The sequence below is a fragment of the Melanerpes formicivorus genome, unplaced genomic scaffold (genome assembly GCF_026170545.1).
Source record: "Melanerpes formicivorus ecotype bairdi unplaced genomic scaffold, bMelFor1.0.p_v2 SCAF_75, whole genome shotgun sequence".
Taxonomy (NCBI): Eukaryota; Metazoa; Chordata; class Aves; order Piciformes; family Picidae; genus Melanerpes; species Melanerpes formicivorus.
The window spans coordinates 2492350-2514530 of record NW_027142427.1 but is presented as its reverse complement, the minus strand read 5'-3'; the positions used below and the strand labels follow the sequence as shown (position 1 = coordinate 2514530).

Below are 22181 nucleotides of genomic sequence, written 5' to 3'. Positions count from 1 at the left end.
AACCTCACAACTGCTGCAACATAGATAATATTAAATAAAGTACCTACTACAGTTCTTTCCTCAATGCCAAGTGTAGTTTGTTTATTTTCTTAAAGTGGGCTGGCTGTGAAGTGTATGTATGTATGTATATCATCAGAAGTGTGTGTATATACATATAGATAGATGGAAGAATGACCTTGTTCAGAGTCAAGTCTTTGAACAGAGCAAATAAACATTTTACTATGGCATGGTCATGGTGGGCTTGAGGATGAATTAAGCAAGCTGCGCCTTTAAGAACAAACTCATTCTGTGGCCTGAAATTATTATAACCAACATGGTAACTTCATCTCACAAAAACACGAGTTTATTAATAGGTGAAGGAGCTGAAGAACCACACAGTCCATACAGCCCTGATATAGTTCTCCTAATCTCAGTAATGAAATTCAATGCTGCAGTTTTACAAGGTACATATTCTCAATTAGTGAATGTTACAGAACATAAACATGAAGTGAATATTTCTCTTAATGGGATTCAAACAAGTCAACTGAAAGTAGCATCAGCTCTAGTTTATAACACATGGTGAAAAGAATCAGTTTGGAATGTGACCATATATACTGTTGTACAGCAGATATGTACACTTCGATATTGCATGACATTCATAGCATATTCATAGAAAAGTCCAACTAAATGATGGTTTAAAAACTATTAATGCTGAAATTTGCTCGCTGCTTTTGTTAAGTGTCGATATTGACTGAGTTACTCTTTTCGTTGTGTAAAAATACTGTATATAGTAGAAATCCTTCAGTATCTTCCACATTCAAATAAAGTTACAGTTACAGTTGGTATTTGGTGTTCCAACATCTGAAATTAAACGGCCAATTCTTTCTACCCTTCAGAAAGACAGACAGATAGGTAATGAATATGCTCAGTCTGGTTTGGCTAGTACGCTTCTCTTGAAGACCTTGCTTCTGAGACCAGACTAACATCTGCCTCATTTTGAGGTGTGGCTGGGATTACTAAAACATCTGAACACGGTTAAAAAGGTGGAAAGTCCATAGCCATTCTACACACTTTCATTTATTGTCTGGACAATTAAAGTACAAATAATTCAAACACAACAAGGTTATGAAAAAAACATTTACAATACTTTCCCTCAGAAATGATCTAAACTAGCAAGGTTAACATGAAGTCATTCATTATAACTAAAGTATACAACTGCCTGGTCCTAAGAAAGATTTTTTTTAAATTATTATTATTCAGATAGTAAAACACATCGTAGAGAAAAGATTCTGACATGCCTTCCCCACTAATGCTTAGCAAATGCATCAAAACTTTCCCAGCAAACTGCGCTCATTCATAGCAGATGATGTATAAAGGTTTCCCTGAACATTGAATGAGTGTTCCTTTAAACTAAAATCTAACATTGTTAAAGTAAAAAACTGATAAAATTATGATGCAGCCTTTTGCTTCAGTTATTTGTCTACTACAAAAGTTTGCCTCTTCAGTGTGGAAAAAACAATACTTAGTCTACATGCAGTTAGTGGGTATAGCATGGAAAAAATGCACAAAATAAGCACAAGTTATAAATAACCATAACGTTTTATTACCATTAAGACTAAACTTGTATTGAAAAGATTTTATATAACAAGACAAGAAAAGCAATAGCAAATTTAACTATCAACTAGATTATGCATAGCGAGTAACTGTTTCTAGTACTCAGGGAAGAGCATGACCCTTTTTTGTTTTAAATATATAACCATACAAAGCACAAACATACTAAAATGATCAGTGCACTGGACATGGGAGAGCACCCCCTCAGTCATTTTGTTCCCTTAGCTCTGTTTTCCCCAATCTGAATTACATTAAAATAAAGACCCAGTTGTTTTCTTTTCTACTGTGCAGTAAGAAAAAATATTCACAACAAACATGACAATATATCAAACAATATTTCTACACAAGTTACCTTGATACCTCTGTCACTTAAGTATCATAAGAAAACATTTTAAGACATATACAAACAAAACTAGCAAAGTGTTACAACTTATAATAAATTAACCAAAAGAAAAAAATAACTTTATATATATATATATTTATATTATATATACACATACACACACAACAAAATGACACAATAATATGCTTCTTCCCATAGTTTAAGTAAACAAATAAGTAGACTAGCCAAACTAGCTATATTTGATTTTGGCCATATGCATCACATCGGCAATTAAATAAATAAGTGTTTCAAGCAACATAAACAGTGTTCCAAATGTGCCAACACAGCCCAATTATATTAGCTTGGGCTATAAAGTGAATTTGAAAATTCTTAACAAATTTTAAAGCAAATGTATTTTTTTTGTTGTTTGTTTGTTGGTTTTCTAAACACATTACATTTAACTATGATACTAAGATATGTAAATAATTTTGTAGCACCTACCGCTCAAACCAAGGAAGTTTTCGATCAAACAAAACAAAAAAACCAAACCAAATTAAACTTTTTCAAACTTTTGTTCTGCTGATATCCCATACTGATGACTTAAAGAAAAACCGTCTTGCAACTCATCTCCTTGCTTTTGGGTTTTGACTGTGGGTAACTGCGTGCCTGGGAAGAACACTCTCCCGTACTGTAGTTAATATTTTTATTACATGCTATGAAAAGATACGAAGATCATCTGTTTGTAGCCCATCCTTCAAAAAACAATCTACTAATCCAGTTTAAAACACACATCTTGATCTCTAAAAAGTTACCAGTGCAGTATGAACATGACAAAGTTGTCAATTTCCCCTAAATTAGCCAGTCAAAATATTTTTTATTTTTTTTTTCTCAAATCCAGATTCTCTTGTAAAAATTCTTTATACTTTATAAAAATAGATTTTTCTTGAAACCCATTTTCAGCAAAGAGACCACCTCTTTGGCAACATTGTTAATGTTATTTAAATTGTTATGTCATCAGGTATCCCCCTGCAACCCCGTTCCCTAACAGAAGACTGTTTTTTTAGTTCACATGATACAAAAGAAAAAGGAAAATTCCCCTTAAAAAAAAAAAAAAAAGTTGCAAAATTATCTTCTTTTTGCAAATTTTTTTTTTTTTCTTTTATTTTTTTTTCTCCTCCTCCCTCTGCTCCTCTTTGAAATTTACCTGGGGGGTTTACCAATCTAATTCAATGTTTTGGAAAAAAAACAAACCAAAAAAAAACAAAAACAAATAAATGAAAAGAGAAATCAACTGAAAAAAAAGAAAACAAAACAACCTGAAAACCAAAAATGAAAAAACCAAAATCTTTTATTTTTTTTTTCTCTCGCTTTTAATCCCATTAGCTTGTAAAAATTGTTCTCTTTTTTTTTTTTATGTTTTATTATTTTTTTATTTTTTATTTTTTTATTATTTTTTTTTTTAATTATTTTTCAAATGAGTGAATGGTCATCTTAAAAAGACCCACCTTCAAGGAAGGTAGTAAAACTAGCTGGCCGGGTAAAAATCCCTGCACATTGTTATCTATGTATATTATATTCAACAACGACAGCTATGAAAGAACATTCAATGCATCAAAGGTTTGTTTGTTTTTTTTTTTTGTGTTTGTTTTTTTTTTTTTCCTTTTTTCTTTTTTTTTTTCTAAGCATTATAAAATCCTTTCCTGTTCCTCACAGGATATCCAATGTTTTAATACTTAGGCAACACTGGCTTATAAAGTCCATGGTTGAATATAAGCCTTCAAGAGTTTTTTTTTTGTGGTTTTTTGTTTGTATTTTTTCTTTCTTTTGTTCGTATATATATTTATATATATATATTTTAGTAAGTAAGGATATGAAATTCAGGACTTGTGGGTTTTATTGGTTTTAAAGGAAACTTGCAATACTCTGTCTCCTAAACGGTATCCATTAAGGCTGGCAATCGCCATGGCGGCTTCGTCGTAGTTGGTCATGGTGACAAAGCCAAATCCCTTGCACTTGTTGGTGTTGAAGTCGCGGATCACCTTGACATTATTGACCGCTCCGAAGGGACCAAACAACTGCCACAGCACGCTCTCGTCTGAGTCAGGAGACAAGTTGTAGACGAAGATGCACCATCCCGTCCCGGTGTGACCAGGGATATTCATTCCGACAAGGCTCGTCATACCATCAATTGTGATCGGAGAAAACCTACCAAGTAAAAAGAGGGGTCTATTCTAAATATATCTCTTGGCATAAGCTACATGGAACCAAGACTTTGAAATAAATAAGCCGATGTCAGTGAAGCTTCTTGATCCTACGCCTGGAAGTTGACTACAAAGCCACCCTTGGTCTCTAGAGCCTACCGAAATGAAGGGGAGCTAGACTAAACCAGATCAAACTCAGGCATAAACACGTCTCCTTTCATGGATAAGCCCTAACCAGAAGTCTACAAAGATCTAAGAAAAGAAACGCTTAAGGACAATGCAAGTCAAAGAGGGCCTGTACGTGCTGCTATAAACACAAGTTCATTTAAAAAGGCCTGTAGGAATTTGCCACTTATTCCTATCACTAAAATAACAGTTTCAGGGCAATGGATGTTTTACCTATTACTAGTTTGCCGTGAGAAAACCCAAACAAGCTTCAAGACTTATTTTAAAGATTAATATGAAATGCCACTGTCAGGATTCAGATGTACCAGTAGCATCTTTAACTAAAAATACTGTTTGATTTAGAGAGACATCTCCTGACACAGTCCTTAATTAACATACACTGGGGAAAAAACCCAGTTAATGAAGAAGTCCTAAAGCTGGCCACATATTAAAGATTTTTGCAGCAATTGTAGAGTAAACAGTGCATAACTACAATAAATAAGCATGTCAGCTAATATCTTGACACTGAGATGTCATGCCCATGACAGGCTCTCAGGGTCTTCAGATAGTCAAGGTAGAAGGACAAGCTCTTAGAAATCTGATAGAGCACCCTAACTTCCCCTCCCCCGCCCCCCATGTGTCTTTTGGGACCCGTTTTTTAACTTGAACATCTGAACTGGGAAGCTAAAGCCTGGTAGCTGTTTATGAACACAGAACCACCATAGAATATAGGCTGGGCCGGATCTATGGAGATCATCCGATCAACCTCCTGCTCAAAGTGAGGCTAACTTCTCAAAGTAGATCTGCTGCTCCTGGCCTTGCAGAAAAGCTCTAAGTGTCCCAGGACAGAAGCCCTTGCTCCAGTGAATGATTTTCCCCTACACTCAGTTAAACTTCCCATGCTACAAGCCGTAACTGTCATACTTTTGGAGCTGACCTCCAAGAAGAGCCTGGCTTCATCTTCCTTCAAATGCCCCTTGTAGGTTGAAGACAGCAGGCAGGGGCTCAACTATACATCTGCCTTCGCTGAATTTCACCATGCTCCTCCAGCATGTCAAGGTCTCCCCAGTGGCAGCTGGGGCAACAGCCCCTGCTCCCTCACCAATGTAGTGTCACCCATTAATGCAAGGAGGGCACACTGCAGTCCATGACTCAGGTTATTAATGAGGATGTTAAGCAGTATCAGCCCTCAGGATCAACATAATTTTCCTTTCATCAGTTTGGAAAAAAAAAAATGACATGCTTTCTGCAGCTACACTTTGGGACAGGTTTTAACACAACTGCACAGAGGAAACATCTTCATAAAAATCCAGTTTCACATGTACCTTCGATATGATGTTTAATATCACAACTGAGTAATTCCTCAGGATTTTCTGAGTGACAGCTGAGCGAGTGGATGGGTTGGATGAGCTCTTGTGTTCTCCTAAACTCCTTTTACACTGGTAATATTTTTACACAGATCCAGCAATCTCAACAATATCCTGCAGTGTAGATTAAATAACCGTAAGAGAAACTAGACCCTTGACGGCTAATCACCATTCTGCTGGCTCCTGACAGCACTCAGGTCGTATATTGAAGTGGAAAAGACACTTGGAATATGTATCTTAAACTTAGAGGCATCACTGGAGTGTAGCTATGCTGTAAATGAAGGGTTCGAATGCTCACAGCGTTGGATCCTCAGACCTACCTACGTACAGCTTTGCAGACAGTTGATTAAAAATAGGTGGCAATTTTCCAACTCATCTTAACTTCTGCAACATCTTTCAGTGTCTCTCCCACATACTGAAACTAGTAACATTATTACAATAGTTCAGTATGCCTCTAAGCTTCCAGTATTTCCCCAGCTGCTGGGAGCAGGGCTGGATGAGGCCAGTTTACACTGCTCCTTCCCTCATACGTGGAATTGTAAATCAGGAGCCTGGGCCTGAGAGCTTGTTCAACCCAACAGCTTCCATTTATTTCAAAATTTGGAAGATGGGACTTCAAACCCATTCCTCTCAACTGCCAACTGTGCTAGTATCATATGTAAGCCAGCAAATGCTCCTTTCCTGCAATGTTTAAATTTAACCTGGAGCACAACACTAACATACACACTACCCCGTAAGTGATGTTGTTGTAAGATCTGTGTAATGCAGAGCTGTGTGTCACAGCACATTACAAAGCTCTGCATTTTTACTGAATGCTGTACTGCAGCAAAGGGTTAAAGCTTCACAGTTCACTGGAGAGCAGCCTTTCTCTGGAAGCCTTTAGGAACTAGGGAGCTTTAAACTATTTATGTACCATGAGCACAGGAGCTGCTGTAAATCCAAGAACACACATGAAACTAGTGCAAGTGTATTGACACAAATGCAAGAACCTATTGCATAAGTAGCTTTGCTAGTAGCAAGTGATCTGAAGCTAGCGTCAATAAAACCCTTTGTTCCACGTCAGCACATTTCATTCTCCATCAGCACCACATAGAGGGAAAGAACCAACCCCTAAACTCAGCAACGCTACGCTACAGAAATTTGTCTCAATGTGGTATTTTTTACACTTGTAAATGGAGGGTTTCCTAGTGCGAGATTTGCTGGGAGGAGATGCAAACTAATTTTAGCTGCCTACAAAGCAACTTAAGCACTGTCATGATTCGAGGCTAATACTTCAGACCGACTACTAAGAAAGCAGATATGTAACTTAAAGGCAGGTGGGGTCACCCTTTCCTTCTGCTGACCGCAAGACATCAGAATTCAAACCTTCACTAATTCTGACTAAGCCCTGTTTGTCTCGCATCACATGCTAGTGCAACCATGGGGAAGCAGCAGCAAAAGACTAGGAAAAATTCCCAGAATTTACCCATCCTTCTGACACTGACTTGTACTTGGAAGATACTTGCGGCTGAGAGTTTTGCCACAGCTTGGGCAATGTATCAAACATGAAAAGAGAACACAAGAAAAGCAGTATGTGATAGAATCAAGTGGTAAGTTCTGACCCCTCGTATCACCATCACCACTAAGGATGTTGCAGCTGTAACAGTGTACTAATGAACACCAGAAGCAGTGCTTCTGGGAAGACACGCTGTCCGTTTTGACTTGCTTCTGTAAGCAGTCTTAAGGTTGGCGATTTATGACAGCTAAAAGCACTAGTTAAAACCCACACTACTGTCCACCACTCACTAATGTTAAGATACTTACCACACCATTTTACAGGGTGGGCTTTAAAGAAAAGCTCAAACAATATTCAAGTGTGGTGAGAAGAGCATTTCAGAAGCTTAAGTAGTACTTTCTCATCTTAATTGAGAGAGGTGGCTGAACATCAGGAATAAGACTACACCTGTATTTTGCTGTAAGGTTTTGCTTTTGTTGATGTGTGCCATTAGAAGAAACACTAACAACATGTCAACTCATTTTAGCTATCAGACCAAACACTGAACACACTCATGAAACAGAGCTCAGCTGATTTGTAAACACTTATGCTATCACACGTACGTGCACATACATGAACACACAGAGCTATTTTAAACAAAGAAGTACCAAGCATCGAGAAAATTTCAAAGTATTAAACCTGTAACAAAAGAAACTCAGGGCTGATTAAGGTGCACACAGCTGTATTTCGGTAAAACTTGAGAAACCAAATGCAGGAGAAGGGTTTTAACACTGAGATTCAGACAACAGCAGCGTAATTCTCTGACTGCTAAATTTTCCACGATCAGATTGTAGATCAGTTAAAAATGCGATTTAATAGTTCTGATTCTGGAAAAAGTGCCATTTCACAGGGTGACTGCACTTGAATGCTTGTAGCTGTTGCACCTAAACCATTTGAGAAGCCCACCTGTAAATAAAAAAACAAAAACCAAGCTGGGGAAAAAAAGAAAAAGTAAAAAACCCACAGAATCTGCATGTGTGGCCTTTAAAGTAACAAAACCAACTGAAGTCCAAACTTAAAAAGAATTTGACATGCTGGTGGAAGAAAAAGAAGGAATTAAAGAAAAAAAAAAATTAAAGTTAGTGAATTAAAGGAAAAAAAAATAAAAAAAAAATTGTAGCACCAATCTGTGCCAACACGGACATCTGGCAATCTGTGGAATTCTAATTACCTCTTTACGCCATAGGCCATATTAAGCAAATTGTCCAGCCTGAAAAGAGAAGGAGGGTCTTTGGGTTAATGTCTCACAGATGGCAAGATTGCTCAATGGAACTATTATTAATAGCGTTCCATTTTCAAAGAAGAAACGTTCAACAAGTTTCCCACACATCTAAGGAGCCTAACAACTCCCAGCCTGCTTTGTTAAGTCTGAAGTTGTGCTTAAATTTCCACCGCCGCCTTTAAAGCCGTTTTAGACTCGCCTACGGCCTCACAGAAAACCTCCTTTTTCAGGATTTATTATTTTCAATCTGCTTTTGTCTTTTTTTTTTTTTTTTGGCAACATTAGTACAAAAAGTTTTTCCCAAATAATTCAACTGTTCACCGTATTTACAGTTAACCTGGAGACAGAAATCTCTCAGTGCAAAATTAAAGCAAACTGCAAATTTCAATTCTTGATTCCAAATGCTTTCACCTATGATAATCCAACTGTTCACCTTAGTTAACTTGAAGATCGAAATCTTTCAGTGCAAAATCAAACTGCAAATTTCAATTCTTGATTCCAAATGCTTTAACCTACAATAATTCAACTGTTCACCTCATTTATAAATTAACTTGGAGATAGAAATCTTTCAGTGCAAAATTAAAGCAAACTGCAAATTTCAATTCTTGATTCCAAATGCTTTCACCTATGATAATCCAACTGTTCACCTTAGTTAACGTGAAGATCGAAATCTTTCAGTGCAAAATCAAACTGCAAATTTCAATTCTTGATTCCAAATGCTTTAACCTACAATAATTCAACTGTTCACCTTATTTATAAATTAACTTGGAGATAGAAATCTTTCAGTGCAAAGTTAAATCAAACTGCACATTTCAGTGCTTGATTCTGAACACTCTAAACCTCCCACATTCTCCTATTACATATATTTAGCATTAATCCTTTGTGCTATGTCCATCTAAATGGCTACTGAATGTGCAGAATATAATCATCTGCTTTCCATGGGAGTACAATAAAATCCTTCTGTCCATGGAATGATTTAGAGATAACCTCAGCGGACACAGCTGTGCTGAAGACAAAAACAAGTGTAAATTTAATGTATCCGAGGACTGGCTTTTTAAGTGGATTAGCACTTTTCATCACTGAAAAACTTAAACTAATTTTGAATAATTCTCTACAGCCAGTATGGAATTCAGTTATGTGAATATATCAAAGCCATCTTTTTTTGAAGACAGGTTTTGAATGCTAGGTTGCCTGAAAATTAAAGTAAATGGAAACATGACATTTCAGAGAGAAACACTGAATTCCGAATGTAAAGGGTAAAACATTCTCAAAAGTATCTGAAGAATCACACCAAAGACTCATACAAGGTCTCTTTATACTAAGAGCAGATATCAGGCTAATAAATTTAATGATACTGCTGCTGACTGAACAGACTCAGCTTTTTTCCTCCTACCAATCCACTGTCATTAACATCAAAGTCTAAGCTGCATCAAAACTGTAATAATATGGCAGAAAATAAAAGCATTACCAAAAAAAGAGAAAGAACAGGATAGTTGCTGCTCATCTGATTACCAGAGTAACTCTATTCTGTCCTCCCTTTTTCTGTGAGCCTTCATAAGATCTGATTGTACAGTACTTCAGCTGTTTAGGTAAATACAACATGACTACTGCCGTCAGCAGATTTTCCTCCTCATTCTCCAGGAAAGAATATTTAATTTTACAAAGAAAATCAGGTCAGCCTACGCAACTAAAGCATATTTTCCTGTGCAGCACCTGCCCCACACTGTCGTCGCTGGTGGAACTTCATTTCTTTTCCAGGTAATTACCTGAATCTCTGAGCCTGGTGGTGAAGTGGTCCAGGGTAGCGTCTGTTGGGAGACTGATACAGCTGTGAAAGGAGTGCCTGGCTTGTTTTCTGGCTGGGGTTATTGGCAAACTTCACAGTAATTGGTTCTGTAGCACCACTAGGCTTCTGGCCATTTAGTCCCTTTATGGCTTCTTCTGCCTCTATTCTCTTATCAAAACGGATAAATCCCACACCTCGAGAAACCCCTGGGAAGTAAAAACACAAACAGATGAATATTTGTAGCAAGAGCCTCAGTATGTAATGAACAAACAGACTGTTGGGTTTGATTTCACAGAGCATGTGGATTGCTAATTGAATAAAGTCCTATAAAACAAAAAAGACTCTTCCCCATCCATCTGCATTCTCCAAAATCAGTCCCTACCTTATTTATTACACAGATTAAGTAAACCACATCCTGCATTTTGAGATCCCTCCTTAAAGATGCAACAAACTCTTACTCTTATAAACAGGCTTATAAAGAACCAGGCAGCTCATTTTACAGTAGTCACCCACTGTCTTAAAACCCAACTACCAGCAAAGAATTTAATCATTTCCAGAATAACATGCAGGTATCAAGAAAAGGTTTTTCTTTTAACCTGTGACTTGATCAACCAGAATCCTTGAGGTGATGATGCGCCCGTATTGTGAGAATAACTGCTCCAATTCTTTCTGGGTCATTGTTTTCGGAAGGCCGCTGACATACAAGTTTGCATCTCTGATAGATGCTGAGCTTGGACGGGCATATGACACCTATGGATTGAAGAAAAGGAAAGGCAGATTAGCAATCTAGAGCCACTCTGCATTTTAAACAGGTTACTTCACGGCTATTGCTTGTGAAAGAACAGAGAGTTCAGACACTACCTGCTCTGCAAAATCAAGAAAACCAGGAAAGGCTGGAAGAACAAAGCTAGAGAAATCTTAAAGATAGACACACGGGTTCTTTAAGTGCACTCATAAAATAAACACTGTTCATAGGTAGATGAACATGCAACTTCCCACATAGATTTACCCCTATGGTTTGTGGGTGTATGGATGACTTACTGTATCCAACATGTAATAACCTCAGCACACACTTAGCACACTGAAGTTCCAGCCTATTTTTCTTCCCCCCACCCCTTCCAAGTGTCTGAAACGGATCAGGTTATTTGCAGAGTGATCTTTTGTGCTATCTCTTTGTGTTTTCATCCTGAGCTGGCAAGATCTGTTCTGGATGAACAGTGAAGTACTGGTAAAATTAGACTAAATGAACATCTGCTCAGGGAACTGTATACTGACACTCATTGTCGTATCTGCAATTTATCACAAGAAGTTCCCTTGCACTCTAAGCCCATAACTAGACCATAAAATATTATGGCCAAGCAAACAAGGAGATCTGGCAGAGGCACTGCATGCATGCTGTTGGAAAATTATTAAATCAAGACTCCCTTAACCGCTCTTCTACCTATGAATCATATTCGTAATTATAATACATACATAAAAAGCCTTCTGCACTTCAAAAATAATACATACATTTAGAAGACACACATTTAATGTAATAAAAATACTTCTTGGATAAATCCTAATGGCAAGTATTCAGCGTGGACCATGAAGAATTACTCTGCAGCACATCTGAAATAGCACTGCATCCAAACCTCAGTATCTTGCACTTCATCTTGATTTATTTAAATATAAACAGATCAGTCCATTCCTGCATTATGTTGTAAAATGTGTCTTGGAAGGAAATGGGGTAAGGGGATCACATCATGAACACAACACATTCAGTAACTGTCTTCTCTTCCTGAGCCTTAGCCCAAACACAAATGATGTCAAATGGATGCCTTTATGTGTTTCATGTGTCAAAGAGTTCTCTTGATGTGCTCCACACCTAAAAATAGATGTTGACTCAACACAGAAAGTGATGTTAATGACTAATATTTGCTTCCCCAATCTTCTCTGCATAATAGCAGACAAATTCTAAAGATGCCTGGTTTTAAGGTTTTTGGCAACTTCTTTACAACTTACACGTTTGTACATAACCTTTTAAAACTAGCATTTACAGAGAGGAGGTGGAAAAAATTTAGGGAGAGAAATGTGAAAGAAGTTCGATAAAACATTTGCATCAACTGAGGCAAGCTCAGGCACAGCACAAAGGCTCAACAGATGCCGGGAGCAGATAAACCTTCAAGCGCTAAGATCAGGAGAAAGAGAGAAGGATATCAGAGTGGAAACCATTTTGTGCCTCAGTGATTTAGGACCTCACAACCCATGATCTCCTGACGGGGTGCAGTGCTTAAATCACTTAGTCACTGGTCCCAAACACCCCTCTGATGCTCCAGGACCAGAACATGCAGGGCATCGCTTGGTACTTATGTAACTCAGATCAAGCCAGGCACCTGGGGAAAGCTGGTATGACTATGCTGGGCTTTCACCTACAGATACGATGCTGAAGGTCACAGGTTTTGACTGTGCTTGGTTTGGTAGTCTTATGTCAATGGCTCCTCAGTTCCAACCCTGCGCTAGACAACTCAGAAAAAACAGACCCTCTCCACACTCTGCAAATGCTTTACCTTGAAAGGGTACTGTAAGGGTTTAGACACCTACAGTTTAAATCACTTTAGGAGTAACAGTTTAAAAAACACTTAAGGGCCTCTCTGGAGTAGGGGCAGGGACCTTACCTATTCCTCAAAACTGAGAGCTGCAAAATTAATAAAGTTCCTGGGAAAACAGCCAGGGGTTTCCTTTGGGTTTTCTCACTATGGCACATTCATTAACCAAATGCCACATTACAGGGAAGATGAAAAATACTGGGATATGCAAAAAACCCACAACTTCCCAGAGCAGCAAGTGCCTGACATTCTGTATTATATACTTCCACATACAGGAAATGCTCTGCACTTGTGGGCCATGCAGACAGGCAGTGAAAGGAGACTGCACACACACACAAATCCATCTCCCCACAGCTCCTGTAAACACCAGTCGTCGCTAGGGTCCAATTTTTATTTCCTCCTGCAATCAAACATTCAGGTTGCAAGGGAGCCTGGGCCAAAGAAAGAAGCTGCCAAAAGCAACTCAGCCATCCTTTAATATCAAGGAGAAAAGGTTGCGAGCTGAACGGACTCAAGGCTAGTAACGTCAATTATTTATCTGCTTTTGAATCTTTTTCATCTTCCCTCTCAGGTCAGCCAATGACAAATCAATTGGTTAGACTGTGCCATCCTGCTTTCAAGCCATTATTCAGTTAGTACTGAGGATTGGATGTCTTCCCATGCATTAGCTATCAAAGGAAGAAATCATCCACCCTGACCACCAGACCAGAAGTTCCTTGTGCAGTCAAAGTTAAAATGCCAGTCAAAAAGCAGCTCCCCTTTTGTCACTGAAAACTGCAAAGCGTGAGGATGCTGCATTAATTCTTTATATTCACTATAAGGATTTTTATTTTTTAATAATGAAAAGGTGAATTGAAAGAAAAAAGTACATGCAAACACTAAGCAGCACAAAAAGATTCAAATAAATGAGCTGGAGCACACCAAACTGCTGTTTGATCCAGGCTCTTCCCAGCATTAAAACATTTGTCCACTTCCGTGGCGGCTGGAGGTCGAACGATGGTGTTACACTTCACTGTGAAAAACCATTTAGGAGCTCTTTGGTCAAATTTGCAAGGAAGAGAATAAAATACTGTGCAATTCATTTTATAGCTTGCTGGCCTCCAATGTTGGTTCCTATAAATAGATGGATAGGAACTAATGTGAAAAACCATTCACTATGATATTTACCATCTGACATTGAACCCTAGCCTGCATAAGGGCTTCTCTTCAGCCATCTCATGTGTCTGCACCGCTGTCTCCAAACTCTGCCGCAGAGCCATGAGGTCCAGCATTCCCTACCTTCCACGAGAATGCACATTTTCCTTCAAGAGCACAGAAAATATCTCCAAGTTAAACTAATTATCCTCCCTATTGATTTCTTACCTATTTTCCTATGTAGAAAACTTTCTGAAAAATTTCTAACCTCAAGACTCCGCAGAACATAAATTGAAGCAGTCTGGTCTTTCCAAGCCAGAGCCCAAAGGCACCCAGAGGCATGAACGCATCCCATTTGTCTTACAGAGGCAAGGCGCTGGACAGCAACCATTTAAATATTGACACTTAACCACCTCACTGCTGCTCATCTTAAAGGATGCCTTCAGCTCATCTACTAATCCTGGACTTCTCAAACACTAAGACCATTTCTAGAAGCCTCCTCCTATGATTCAGCTCCCATCTACACCAAAGAGGAATGGCCTTTTCCTTCTGTAAAACCTTGTGGCAGAGGCACTGTGCCCTGGTCAAAGCATCTGCGGACAAGCAACCTAGCAGCTTACATGTTTCAAAAACTAAAACTTGACCAAGGAAACATATGTCTTGCTCTGTGGCCAGTGTTACTCAGCTGAGAAATATGAGAAGCTAGTTGCTAAGTAGCCCTTGATCAGAGTGCTGCAGAGCAGCACAAAGCATACAGAAGCCACCACCAAACTACCCATCCCGACGGTACCTGCAATCCCTGGGGCATCTCCCTGACCACAAGCAGCTAAGGTGCAACTGGTGATAAGAGATTTCCTGGGGACCTTTCAAAAAAGTTTGTATAACACTTGAAAATAAACTTCTTTGTGACCTTAATTCTGAAAGACATCACTTTGTCTCTCTGCATGACACAGATACAGGATTTCTTGTATGGCTTCTGGGGTGAGTCATTTGACTTTTTTCAGCCCATTGTCCAAATGAATAAAACAGGAACAATCCTTCCCTCACTTTCTGCCTCTTATTCCACTGCTATGTACTGGAAGTGCTTTCACAAGACCACCCAAAACTAACACGTGCAAAGAAGCATGCTTGTTTTACGGACATACCTAACTAGAAGAAAATCTGCTCAATACCAAAGAACAGGCTACAGCCAGAAGAGCTCTTTCCCCACAGCCAGTTACAAGCCCTTGTCTATATATCCTACTTTTGTGTAACAGACTCAAGAATTCCTCCTGTGAAAGCTACATGCCTGTCAGAACAGGCACACAAAAGCTGCCTGCTCTAGAGGCTAAAGACCAGAATCTGGAATATTCTCACATCTGCTGCTTGTATTGCTTTGTCCTTTCTCATCTCCAAGCTGTGGCTAGGGGATGGAGAGCAATGAAAATGCACATTATTGTTGAGCAATTCAATGCCATTTTACTGGGATTAATTATGACTGCAGGTAAGATACAATGGTCTACTCCATCAATTCAGAAAAGACATGCATAGATAATAACCTAGAAGCACTCTGGCAATATCAAAGCAAGACTAAAAGAACTAATTGCAATAGCAAAACTGGAGCAGTTAAACAAGATCTCTGCTACAAGAAGGTGCACAAACTAACAGGTAAAGACTCTGGTGCTTGCTAAAGATGCAGAGCCAAATTTGAACCTTCAAACAACACTGCACGGCCTTTCAAGCCACAGAATCACTAGAAGCACAGAGAACAAAGTAGGATGTGTCAACAAGCACTACAAAGTCCAAAAGGTTACACAAACAGAAGCTCCTAAAGAGCAAAAACCCAAGTGAACATATCTGGGGCCTTCCAGCCCCATGGCGTCTTTACCATTTCCCGTCCAAGGCTTTGTTCCAAGGCTGCAGCAGTCACAACAGATGACCTCTCTTGTGACTATCCACAACAGAGCAAGCAATTAAAACTTAAATCATAGAACAACTACACCCCAAATCTGCAGCTTGAAAGTGCCTGCAATCTGAGTTTTCAGAGAAGGAAAGTAGTACGCGCTCTTTTGCACCTCTGTCCTCTTCAAAGCTTTACTGGAGCTCAGGGGGAAACGGAGCCGATTGTGTCTGAAGGCGAGCGATAAGCTGGCAGAGTGCGGCACACACCATGTCCCTGTGCACATGGGGGCACAGTACAGTTGCCTTCAGGGGAATCTTAAAAATGCAAATCCCTCTTTGCCACTGCCCAGCAAGTTTGGCTTATACCAGATCTTCCGCTCCCCGTAGACCTTCCATCTTCTCTTCTCCACAGAACACCTAAAGGACCCTCTGGGCCTTCCTTGCTGTATTTCACCTTCCCCAGCTCACTTACAAATCCAAGCATCCCCAAACTCTGCATATCCTCACTCTACCAGCTGGCCTTCCACAACATCCTAAGTCCTCACTGGGAGAAGCAGCTGTAAACAGTGGCCTGCAGCTCAGTGGCCAGTAGCCCCTGAGAACGCTATGGGAAGACAGGAGTGGAAAATGCAGGGTCTTTGGCAGAGTTTCGTGCCAAGGGCACCAACATCAGCGCTCTGCTACCACAACTATCAGCAAGCCAGTACTCCCTGGCTGCAACTCAAATTGTTGGATTTAACTCTCCCACCACATCCCGAGCAGTTCAGGATGGGATATAGCTCTCTTCCCCATTGCTTGTTGCTGCAGCCTTCCTCCTCCCCTGCCCTGTGCTTCCCACACCTCCTTTGCTGCTGAGCACAACTGGAAGGCAATCTTTTTGACAAATGACTTTGTAGGACAGAGAAGTCTGAGGTTGCTGTTATTTGGTTACCCTACAGTGACAGGATAGTTTGTAGTTTTGCAGACAACTACAAGAATTAACATGGACAGATTTAGAGCCTGAACTTTGTAGGAATATGCCATTTCAAAGAATGCCAGAGAAAAGATAAACAGCAAGATTTTTGAGGAAAGAGGCTTTCCCTCATAGCCTTACTCTCTGTATTTAGGACAATTGCATCCTATTGATCAAAGAGAGTAAAGAAGATACGTATTTTTAACTAAAAATAGGAAGTGTTAATATAGCAGTAACAAAATTGTATGTTATTCATTGACTTAATTGAAAATTAGAGAAAGCCTCTGACCAGAGAGCAGTGTTCATCTGTTTGGTATTTTAGCATTTTGTATGCGTGACAGATGTAAAAACTAAAAGGTGTCAAGGGCTCAGAGAACTCAGATTCCTTCTCTTCTCACTGGAGACTTCTCCCTTTGCTCCAATAGCATCACAGTGTGATATCTGCTCCTGTGAGGGAAGAAACAAGCCCACCTATTCTCAGGCAACAGAGAAAAGGAAAGAGGAGGACAAGATGACTGCGCTCCAGGGGGTCATGGGCTCTGTTTGAGATTTCAAGCTTCCTTTCAAAACTCTGTTCTGCCCATGTTCCAGCATCCCCCAACATTAAGTCAGGTCACCTGAATCCATATGCAAACTGCTAAATGCTTCCTTCACATCCTTTCAGACACTGTCCTTTTTCCAGGGGGAAAAAAGCCTTGCACAGTTTAAACAATCTGTACCTCATGCAGCACACATCTTATTTTCCTTCCAATATTTGATGCAACTGAATTGCCAGGCAATCTTCAACAGCAGCAGTGACCTTTCATATGCTTTTATGGATGGGCAAATTTATTTTCTAAAAATAGGTTCAATTTCTGGAATATATATATATTTATTTCAACACACGCTGCATCTTCCCCTCATTCTAAGCTGTTTTGTAGAATTATGTCAAGCTCTAGCTGTAAAAATAAAGTGAAGCCCTTCTCCCTCACAAGATGCTGCTGCTGCTGCTACGAAATGGCGTAAATAAAATATGCACTATGATCAGCTGAGGAGGAACATAACGTGCATCACCTATTACCAAACACATAACACTTCCTTCACTGCTCTCCCCAAACAAATATTCTGTAAATAGTCACCTCTCCACTTGGACTTGAAAGGGCATCATTGACTTAAAGAAAACACACAAATATTTTAGTTGCCACAGTGAAAAGGGATTATTTATCGTAACAATGAAATAATAAAAAGAACATTTCTGCAGTTATTTTAGTCTGCACATCTGAGAGCCGACTGTGCCCGGCTGTTTTGCTGATCCTGCTATAACACCAGTTCCTCCCATGACTGCACGGCTGTGTGGCAAGGCATCAGGAGAGAAACAACATTAAGCTGCCCCAAAAACGTTACCGAAGTGAAAAGGACAGAATCTAGGGACACATGCACACAACATATTTTTATTAAAAGGAATTAAGCCTTGTGGAGTCAAAGAACAACTGAAAATATGATCTCCCACAGCCAGCCTGTGTGCAAGGGACAGCGGAGCCCATGACTGGGCAAGGAGGTGGGACACAGCCAGCAGGACCAAGGTGACCTTGGCAAGCAGAAGTAATCTGCTCCCATAAAAATGCTTTCACAGGTTGTTCATTTGAGCTTTCCATACAAGCAACTTCTAAACAAAAGGTAGCCAGAGAAATACTACCTGCAGGGCTAGAGCTACCCAGCATACACGAACAGAGATCAAGGTGCAGCCTTTTCATCAAGGAAAACATTATAGGTTCACTCTGGGGCATGAAGCCCAACCACATTCCTCAAGAAAAAGTAAATGCTATTGTATTTAAATCTGTTTTGGCCTACAAAATTATGTGCCACCAAACCCTCTTCTGTATGATTTGACACAGATTCATTTTGTCAAATGTACCAAAAGTGCATTTTTAATAAATATAAAGGGCATCTACATTAATCTGCTCTGATCATTAAATATAGTAACTCCAAGAATCAAAATACTTCAACTTTATGATGAATCATAGTGGGATGCTGGAAGGGGGCATATGGGGGCAACAGGCAAGCTAGGAGCTTTCAGCAGCACCGAGTTGGGCTTCTCATCACTTTGCAGCCCTTTGGAAACTAGGGACATCTCCAGCAACACAGGCGCCGCCGGGAGCACTAAAAACATGATTCACCACTCAGCATGAACATCGGGAAACCTCCATTCACATCACACAGAACCAGGAAAGCAGATCTAATGTAAGATTTCTAAGAGCAAAATAACATACAAAACCAAACAAGGAGACAAGGCAAGGTGAGGCGATTCTGCAATTAAAAATTGGGTTGGAAACTGACGATTAGATGCCTGTGTCCCCAAAACTTCACTGTTTGAATAGAAGGCTCCCTTGGGTTTCTTTCTGGCAACCGCACTAATACTTAACTAAACCAAATTCTGTTTTAAAAAAAAAGCAGCCCACACATTTCCCCAGTCAGTGAAGAAATCATGCAGGTAGGCTAGGTAAATCTCTTGGTGTATTAATTTTGTACAGCTCTTGAGCTCCACAAAATGTCATGCATTCTACAAAAGACTACTAGCAAGAAAAACCCAGACCAAATAAACTCACTTGTATTCATAAAATTTACACCAGATTATGGAAGAAAAAGCTATCTACACTGATGTTTTAGCATGGGAAGTTATTGTTAATGGATATCTTACTCTACATATTAAAAAGTTCATTTTGTATGTGAGAGAAATGCAAAATAAAAGGAGTGGGACAAAGTTTCTGGAGACCTAAAAACCTCTTAGATGCTTCCTGTGACCTTGGAATACTATGAAAACAGTAACATTGGTCTGGTTCTTAAAAATCCATGAAATGCAGGCAAAATAACACAGGTGCTCAAGAAATGTAACACCTTTGCTAACACTGAATAATGCTCAAAAATGTAAGACTGCTGCATTACAAACTGATCTACTCTTAAGTTCTACTGAGTTGAAGGTTTATTTTATAAGATAGGTTACTTGCAGAACACATTTCTCCTTATAATGTGCCTTTCAAGGCAATTTGGGGAGCAACTTATTGCTCAACTTTTCACTGCAAGTGGAAACTGCTGAGTCCAAGCACATACTTCCACCTGCAGCAGTAGATAAGACAGAAGATTTTGCTGCTTTGCCTTAAATATAAACACCTTGGAGGAATATGTAACTCTACAAAACCATGCTGAGAGCATTTTGATATATGGCCCACTACATATCTATGGGATGAAATCTGGTTGGTCTCAGGGACATTTGGAAATAGCCTTTATGTAATCCATGCAGCTACTCCTCCACTTTCATAATCCTTATCTTAGGACTTCGGCTCTTCACTAATCAAGCAGATCAGGAAAACAACTTGATTGAAACAATCCTTGGAGACACACATGAAGGCACAATGTTTTTGCTTTAGGGAATACAACTTTGTCTAAACCAAAGCCTTTAGTGAGAAAGGGTAAGTACAACTGAAGTATTGATCACACATTATCTTTCTGGCAAGATATGAAGATCACTGATATTATTTGTACAAGTGTCTTCAGAAGTAAAAAACCCTATTTTTAAATTAACATTTTTGGCTTTGAAATATGAATTCAGCACAGAAGAAAGGAAAGAAAAAGGTACAAATCAGAGACCAGGATTCAAATACGATCAAAGCAGTGTCAGATAAATTGGAATCTGGCTGTTCTCCTTCAATTTTTTGATTCACAATCCTTAAACTGTAGTATTTGTCAGAATTCAGGATGTGGGAATCTTCCATAAGCTGTTTCAAAAAAAGCTTTATCAGCCAGGCAGCAGAAACGTGACAGTGTAGAAACTTGCTTTCCTTGTGAGACCACTAAAGAAGGCTGTTGAATAACTAATGGTCTATTACAACAATGAAATGAGAGACTCCAGTAGGATCTTTAATCCCTCTAGCTTTTATAAGAATATATCAAGTGAAGGATGTGGAAATCAATAATAAAGTTTGTTGTTTTTGAGAATGATGTATTCCAACTTGACAAAAACTTTCACACTTGATAATGACATGTCACTAAAACCTTCATGTCAAGATACTTCCCATTAAAACAACAAAAAGTGCAGCTTATGAATACATCACCACGTACTTCACTGCTGTTTATGGATGCCTCACTACAATGCCTCCAAGAACTTCCCCCCCTTTAAGGATAGTAATTTCAGAGAGAGATTTCATCATCTGCCTTCTTCCCATTGTTCCAAGGAGGAGTTCATTAGCTGAGCGCACCTTACAGAGGTTAAAACAGCGAAGAAGTTGCCAGAAACCATTTCATCTACTCTCTCCACTTCCTGAACTGAGCAAAAGTCATTTTGTGTTCTCTTACCTTTATGGTTTTGGTCTGGAGTCTGAGTCCATTTAATGTGTTAATGGCTTTCTCTGCATCCTTTGGATCAATATAGTTAACGAATCCATACCCTAAACTCTGCCCTGTTGAAACACAAGAAACAAAGGAAAAAAAGGACTCAGTATTTTTTTGAAGCACATGAAAAACTTCCAAAAGTGGGAACAGAATTCTCTTACACTGCTCATTTCATCCCTGCTGTCCCCTATGGTCTCTACGCTGCTCTTCATTTCATTATCTCTTTAGTACAGTGGAAGCCAACATAAATTTTAAATTGCTGCTCTGAAGATCCTGCTTTGAAAATAAAAAGCAACCCCCCTGTCTTCCCAGGAGTTTACAAAAACACATGTACAAGGCTTGACAGCAGCAGAATTGTGTAATAGTTCTGTGCTGAGTTCCTAATAAATGTAACTGGCTGACCTGCCAGAGCAGTAAATGAGGCCAGCTCTTAAAAATAAAACCTGCACACATGTTAATTTTGCTGCCCCTTTATAAACAAGTTTAAGTGTTTAAAATGCACAAATTATGAAACAGTGTTTTAACACTAACAATGAAGCCACTGAAAAAAGGCAACCACCTTTACATCTCTATTGCTCAGTGAGCAGCCAGTAAATAGGAAGAGAAAGGACAGATCAAAATTGCAGTAGGATAAGACCACATTAAAGCTTTCTTCCCTGTATTAGAGATGACAGCAAAACCAAAACAGTACAACAACTGCTGCTGTGCATGGGATGGCAGAAGCCCACTTCAGCAGACAAAATCATTTCAACAGCTCCTGTTTCACTAATAAGATCTGTGTTTGCAGCAGGAAGAGGAGAGCTGGCTAATAACTAGGATAACAGACATGGCGCTGGAGAGGCTGTGCTGTTCCCACTACAGATCCTCACATACACGGAACAGTGTTGGAACCGTGGGGCTGCAATAGGCTGTGAGAACCTGTACCAGAGAGGTACCTTCTCCCCATTCCCAAGAAACATTAATTCTATTAATGCAATGTGACAGCCACTTCCAGATCCCTTCCTTCAAGCCTCCTACGGAAGTCATTTGGCACATTTAGAGAACAGTAATTCTTACGTTTCTTTAAGGCACATGCAC

The 22181-nt window shown here is 39.3% G+C and overlaps 1 protein-coding gene across 6 annotated transcripts in view; it reads right to left on the bottom strand.

The window, feature by feature from the left end:
* Positions 1 to 327: 327 nt before the first annotated feature.
* The window catches only part of ELAVL4 (ELAV like RNA binding protein 4), an 84003-nt gene continuing 62149 nt past the window's right edge, over positions 328 to 22181 (bottom strand). For all 6 annotated transcript variants that reach the window (XM_068163896.1, XM_068163894.1, XM_068163893.1 and 3 more), the window contains exons 3-7: positions 21069 to 21172; positions 10784 to 10937; positions 10168 to 10393; positions 8351 to 8389; positions 328 to 4117 (exon numbers count right to left, since the gene is read on the bottom strand). In XM_068163896.1, the coding sequence (XP_068019997.1) occupies positions 3790 to 4117; positions 8351 to 8389; positions 10168 to 10393; positions 10784 to 10937; positions 21069 to 21172 (851 nt within the window). In that variant the 3' untranslated portion in view covers positions 328 to 3789. The remainder of the gene's footprint in view (positions 4118 to 8350; positions 8390 to 10167; positions 10394 to 10783; positions 10938 to 21068; positions 21173 to 22181) is intronic.